The following is a 6870-nucleotide window of genomic DNA, read 5'->3' on the forward strand; positions in this document are numbered from 1 at the left end:
CATACTTTTAACCTTGTGTATTCCTTTAACCTTTTTAGACATTTCCTTGATTAAATCTTCTCAAATGTTGTCTGTCTGCAGTAATCCCTGGTGGAGATTCGAGAAAGGTGGCTAACGAAGGTATGTTTGCTTTCGGTCTCACCTCGGCCAAATACTGTATATAAACGTTCCTCATTCTTTTTTTTCTCTGTGTGTGATACAGACTGTTCTTCATGTGAAGAAGACAAATTTAAATGCTCTAATGGCTGCTGTGTGAAGAAAGAGTTTGAGTGTGATGAACAGCAGCAATGCAGCGACGGTTCTGATGAGGAGAACTGTGAGCAATGTGAGACTCTGCACCATATCCACACACACACACACACACACACACACACACACCTCATGACACGCACTCAGTTTTTAAATTGACTTCTTTTACTTTTCAGTGAATAAAAGCCTGAGTCGACTTCTTCAGATTGGGGTGAATAAAAAAGGTGAGTTTTATGCAGTGCTGAGATGGCCAATGGTGAGCCATCGATGAGTATTTGTCAGGTTGTGTGGGGTTCGCCCGATTCAGTGTCAGGGCCGTCAGCGAGAGGTCACTCTGATTGGCTGTTCAGCTTGGCGAATGAGTCCGTGCACATGAATAAAACGTAAGTGATGAAATCGAGCAAAGAAGTTGTCAGTCGTCTGTAGTCTTTGCGGTGTGTTCAAGCACACACAGCTGCCACAAGGGCGACAAAGTCTGTTTTCGTCGCCACTGGTTCTTTGATGTTGGCTTGTCACTGCCTTTATGAACCAGCAGCCTTATTAGTACATTAAGGAATTATTCACTCCAAAATTTAAACCACCATATTCACTCATGTTATTTGGAAACTTAATGATTTTTCTTTCTTTCACGGAACACAGAAGAAATTTAGTAGAATCTCCAGGCTATTCTTGGCAATATATCGTAATAAAAGCTGTCAAGCTGTAATAAAAACATAAACACAGAAAGATAAAACAAGATGGTCCATACAACAAGGCCTTTGAAGCAATTTGATTGCTTTGTGTAATGATTGGACCAAATTTTCTTCTCCACATTTGCATTTGCCTACTTTATGAAATAGTGCTGTAGCAAGGTTTAAAGGCATAAAGGTCATACTTCCTTTTATTCCTCCGGAGCTCCTCCATGGGGCTCGAGACTGGTGTGATGCACCAGCTCCATTCCCACGGCTCTCGGCCCCGCCCTGCTTGCAACATGTGCCTCTAGATGCATTGAGCAAAGTTTTATGTCAAGATTGCTCAAAGCTTTTGATTCTCTCACATCACATAACTGATCATGACAGAATTTCGATGATGGGAAAGTACTGATGAGATATGGACTATACAGTATGCCTTTATTATTGCTCCTTATTACTATTGATCCTAGATAAACATGTTTTCATTTATCAACAGTTAGTTTTTTGTATTTTTGTTATCCCACCAACAGTTAGTGCATTAAACAGATTGCTTATTTCTTCATAAGCTTTAATTCTCTTCTAATCCTGTTCTCTTAGCCCACTGCACGGATCCCCCTGTTACGGGCACATGTCGAGCCAGTTTTACTCGTTGGTACTATGACCCTCTTAACAAAAAGTGTCATCGCTTCACCTATGGTGGCTGTGATGGCAATGAGAACAACTTTGAAACTACAGACAAATGCATGAGCAACTGCTCAGGTGTCACAGGTATGAATAGTGCTCAAGTCTGATATATTAGTGATTGTGGCTGAAGTATGGATTTGATGTGTATTTCTGGTGTCTGTCTGTAGAAAAGGATGTGTTTGCCAGAGGATTGTTTCTAAGGGGTAATGATGAACTAGGGGAAAGCCAGTCAGGTAATATCTAATCATCTTGTATACATATATCTGCCAAGATATTTTCCTATATATATCTTAAAATAATACTCTTGTACCTCATTGCTTTTTTTATTTTTAATTAAGCAGATATACATTTTTGTAAGGTTTATACCCTTGTGCGTCAATTAAACTAGGGATGCACCGAATCCAGATTTTTGGGGTTCGGCCGAATACCGAATCCACTGGTTAAGATTCGGCCGAATCCGAAACCGAATACCGAATCCTTCTCCCATCCTCAGTCCATTATCACAGTAAACACATTAACGAAGTAAACAACGTCCACAGCAGTGTAGGGATGCTGTTGACCATTTAACCGTTAACCGAAAGTGAGAACTTTGACCGATTAATACTACCAGTTAAACGGTTTAAATGTTTTTAGCGCTTTTTTGTTTGTTTGTTTTTTGATGCATGGTTAAGAAAAATAAGCTTTATAGCATTATTTGTTCACTCACGGAGCGCGTCGACATGTGCAACCAACCAGATATATCTCGCAAAATGAAGCAATGGAAAAGCTTACTATTCGGGTCCATTTCGACAGAAAAATACAGCAGTAGTACAAGCTCCTGACTGGTGGAACTGGGAAGCAAATGAACGGCGATTCCCGTGGCTGGCCGCTCTAGCGAGGCGTTATCTCTGTATTCCCGGGACATCAGTGCCATCTGAAGCCTTGTTTAAAGAGCACCTATCATGGCATTTAAAATGTTCCAAATATTGTTTTAGAAGTCCCCAACAACAGTTTTGCATGCATGCAATGACAAAAAAGACTTTAGTTTTCTTATAATATGCATTTATTTTTACCTGTTTTGACAGCGATTCTCAAATGATTCCTTTAGTGATTCACTTTTCAAAACCCCGCCTTTATGTGACGCTAATCTGCGGTGATTGGTCCGATGGACCCAGTCAGCTGTGATTGGTATAGTCTGTGCAGATAATTTCGGAAACGGAACGCCCATCAAAGTCTTATAGTGACAGTAATTTGTTAAGATGTGTCAGGAGTTATGAATATGAAAACCGCGTCGGTACTGTTTGATTGTAATATGAGCCTCAGCTGATCTCATTCATAAAAAAACTCCTCTATTCTCCTCACGAAGACTCGCGACAAATCAACATCCCTCAGGGCTTTTAGTTCAAAAGTGTGCAGATGAGGAGACATATTGATAGATTCTCATATGTCTGTGTCAAATTTCTAAACAGAGGAGTATTTTTTATTCAATACTTCCTCAAAATGCGCAGATAGCCTATATTCATGAGCGATTGAGTCTTATGTGTTGTTTTCAATTCATACTGGCAGACGGAGGGCGCTCTGTGCACATGTAGTCCATATATGGTACAGACAGACGAAGAAGATACCATGTGCCATAATAGAAGTCCATAATAAAAGCTTCCTGAGATCGCGAAACATACATTTGACGACTAATAAACACACAATCGCGACGATGTATGGTTTATCTTCAAGCCACTTAGTCTTCAAATGCTCATCCTTGGGCAGATGAAAAAAGTTTGCTTTTGAGTCGCACCTCAGAACACAGCGTCTCGTCGCCATGATGTTTTCTAGTTTTCACTGGCGTCTTGGAGCGCAATAAGTGGGCGTATCGTATTCAAATAACTTGACAAGTTGACGTCATCTAGTCAGAGAAAAAGCTTCGGTCTTCTAACGATTCTTAAAAATGACTCCGAGTCGACTCTTACTTTTGAAAGAAAATAACTATAAATACGGTGTACTGTCATATTTCAAAACTATGCAGGATGTTTTTGTTCACTTAGATCTATGTTACACACTACATGAAAGGTCAATTTCAAAATTCTATGATAGGTGCTCTTTAAGGCTTTTAATAGTGTGGTTTTGGTCAAGTTTACTAAAGTAAACATTGTCGCGTATGTTCTTCTCGCCGCGGTTTCCTGATGGTTTATAGAAAATCAGCCGAGGCTTGCGCGCTGCGGAGACAGAAGGATTGAGGTGCTTTTCTGCCGCAGGTCTGTCAACAGGCTGCGCTCCAGACTAACCCACATCACTTAGACATGTTACTTAAAAAACAAACAAACAAAAAACATACAAGGTGTGGATTGAGATAGCCTAGGCCTTCTATTTTTATTTGACAAAAAAAAACAAAAAACGATTCCGGTTCTTCAAAGCTTATGGATTCAGTGTATTTTCGTTTTGTCATCTTAATTTGGTAATTATTTAAGTGAAAAAGATTTAGTGTAGGCCTATGTATTTTATTCTCTTTATCTGATCTATATGCGGCTGTTTGCATGGAAAAATAAAATAAATTTTGGCTGGTGTCTCTAACACCAGGTTCACACGTACTCTGTTTGCAGTGCATATGTGGTGCGTTTTTTTTCCCTTCTATGCCCATGTTAACAGGTTAGAGCATTCACACTGCACACTGATGTGGTCCGGCAATGCGTTCCAGGAGCGGTGTGTCTGCAGCAATCTTTTATGCACCAAATCTATTTTTGCTGTGCTGCACATGCTGAATTAAACTGACTGCATTGTTTGCATAAAAATAAACTTAATTTCACCATAAATGCATATCATTTAAACTCTACTGTGTTTCACAGTCAAATGTATGACTTTTTGCCCAGGGTAAAGCAAGGAAAAGTTCACATATAGATAAACAAGGCGACATAATGGCTGGCACTCATCTCTTCGTGGAGGCGGGAAAAAAAAGGTTATGATTTAAATGCAAAAGAAAGGCATGATAGTCGGCTGTTTTTGTTAATTGTAAATTTTAACTTAAAATGTTTGTGATTTTAACATAAGTAGGCTATATTTAAATATTTTCCACTTGCTTGAACAACTTCATATATAAATCTATATAGAAGTAATTAATTGATTGTTTAAATTTAGGGCATTTAAACGTGAATACACTGCCGTTCAAAAGTTATTGATCGGCAAGATTTTTTATGTTTTTAGAAGAACTCTTATGCTCACCAAGGCTGCATTTATTTTATAATAATAATTAAAAAAAAACATTATTGTGAAATATTATTACAATGTAAAATAACGGTTCGATTCTATTTTAATATATTTTAAAATGTAATTTATTTCTGTGATGCAAAGCTGAATTTTGAATTGTGAATGTTGAATTGGGGGTAAGACCTTAAAATGCATCATTAATACATTTATTCAGCAAGGATGACAGTAAAGACATTTATAATGTTACGAAAGATTTTATTTAAAATAAATGCTATTTAAAAAAATACATTTATATCAAAGAATCCTAAGAATTTTTTTTTTTACACAACTCTTTTCAACATTGATGATAATCATAAATGTTTCTTAAGCAGCAAATCATCATATCTGCATACTGGAGTAGTGATGCTGTAAATTCAGCTTTGCATCACAGAAATAAATTAGAATTTAAAATTAACATTTTATATTACATTTTAATAGTATTTCACAATATTAGCTTTTTTTTGCAGCCTTGGTGAGCATAAGAGACTTCTTCTAAAAACATTAATAATATTACCGATCAAAAACTTTTGAATGGCAGCGTACGTTTTTTGAAAGATTGTATAATTTGTATAGTGTACAAAGAGAATTACAATGCTAAAAAGTAACAACTTTTGAAACACAAATTATGAATAAATGGTGGTATACAGCCACAGATCAGTTACACACTGCAAACGTGTCATATGTGAAAGCACAAGAGCCCGTGCTGCTTCTGCACCGCATACGCACTGCAAACAGAGTATGTGTGAACCTGCATTAGTACAACTAATGCATGTTCTGGATTGTCTTTTTCTCCCCCTTAGCTTCTGTTGCCCTGGCTGTGGTTTTGGTTGTGGCCATCTTGGCTGTTCTGGCTGTGTTGGGCTACTTTTTCCTCAAAAACAGGAGGAAAACCCAACAGCATCAGCGCGTGGCCACCAGCAGTCCTCCAGTGGCATACAGTGAAGAAGACCAACAGATGGTCTACAACAGCACCACTGCCAAAGCATGACTCCATCTTTAAAACATTACTTTCTGTAGTTCCGATCAACTGGAGGCTGGCTGCAGTGTAGGATGGGTCAAATGAATAATGCTCTTGTCAAAAGTTGACAGTAACTTAGTAAGTTACTGACCTTAACGTTAAGCCATATTACATGTTTGGTCACTGAACCAGGTCTTTTATCTCAGGTCGTAATGATCAAGGTGTTTCTTTTTAATGTGGATTTTAGAGTTAGTATATTATGTTACGTGTGCGTGTGTGTGTGGATCTTTATCATTCCTTAAAGATGGTCTTCTACCATCAGAGAATTTTATATTCTGGTTTTATAAGCACTTGACAAAAGATATTGTAATTGTATTTTTGTTTTATTTCTTACTCGCAAGCCATATGTATCATTCTAAAGATTGTCGGGGAAAGTAGATTGTCTATATAATTCTATAAAATATTTTTTTTATTACATATATTTTAATGGTGTGACAATTTGTGTATTATGTGGACTATATGTGAGATGAATTGTATTATTTGTCCCACAAAACCATGAGTTCTTGTTGCACCAAATATAAAATGTCTGCCAGCTTTTCTCTAAAGTGTTTATTAAAGAGAACTTATATGAGTGCTTGAGTGATATTCCAGTTATTGAGAAGCAGGCTTTAAAAAAAAAAATACAAAAAAGAAAACGTACTTTTTGCTTGAATGTCGTTCGGTATGGGTCAGAATTTGATGCTGATGATGACATTACTGTTTTCTGTAGAGCTGTTTTATAGCTAAATTGAAGTCATTTCTTAAGTCATTGAACTGAACTGTCTTCAGCTGAACAATGACACCGTTTTCTTTTTAGAGCTGCTTTACAGCAGAATTTAACTCCTGTTTGCATCATTGAATCATTATTTTCCTGTTTATCCCTTTAAAGCTAATTTGAAGCAATCTGTGTATTGTATAAAGTGCTATATATAAAGGTGATAGTATTCAGTCACTGGCTGACGTGGAGACATGAAGGACAAAACAACCACAGAACTGCAGCACAGTCCTGTCAATTTTCCATCTCAAAAGAAGAAAAACAAACGTGAACAAAATGAA

General features: G+C 37.3%; 1 protein-coding gene across 2 annotated transcripts in view; it reads left to right on the forward strand.

Moving 5' to 3' along the window:
• spint1b (serine peptidase inhibitor, Kunitz type 1 b) overlaps positions 1 to 6407 on the forward strand; it is a 28087-nt gene extending 21680 nt beyond the window's left edge. The window contains exons 5-10 of one of the 2 annotated variants that reach the window (XR_013817647.1): positions 82 to 120; positions 203 to 325; positions 426 to 473; positions 1518 to 1688; positions 1772 to 2527; positions 3672 to 4813. Coding sequence is in view for 1 of the 2 variants with exons in the window: in XM_079831504.1 (XP_079687630.1) it covers positions 82 to 120; positions 203 to 325; positions 426 to 473; positions 1518 to 1688; positions 1772 to 1837; positions 5618 to 5805 (635 nt within the window). In the remaining variant the exon portion in view is untranslated. Of the gene's footprint in view, positions 1 to 81; positions 121 to 202; positions 326 to 425; positions 474 to 1517; positions 1689 to 1771; positions 2528 to 3671; positions 4814 to 5617 lie in introns of those variants that run through there. The other variant, XM_079831504.1, reaches the window with a different exon arrangement.
• The last annotated feature ends 463 nt before the right edge of the window (positions 6408 to 6870 follow it).

Source organism: Gobio gobio (assembly GCF_949357685.1).
Source record: "Gobio gobio genome assembly, chromosome: 12".
Lineage (NCBI taxonomy): Eukaryota > Metazoa > Chordata > Actinopteri > Cypriniformes > Gobionidae > Gobio > Gobio gobio.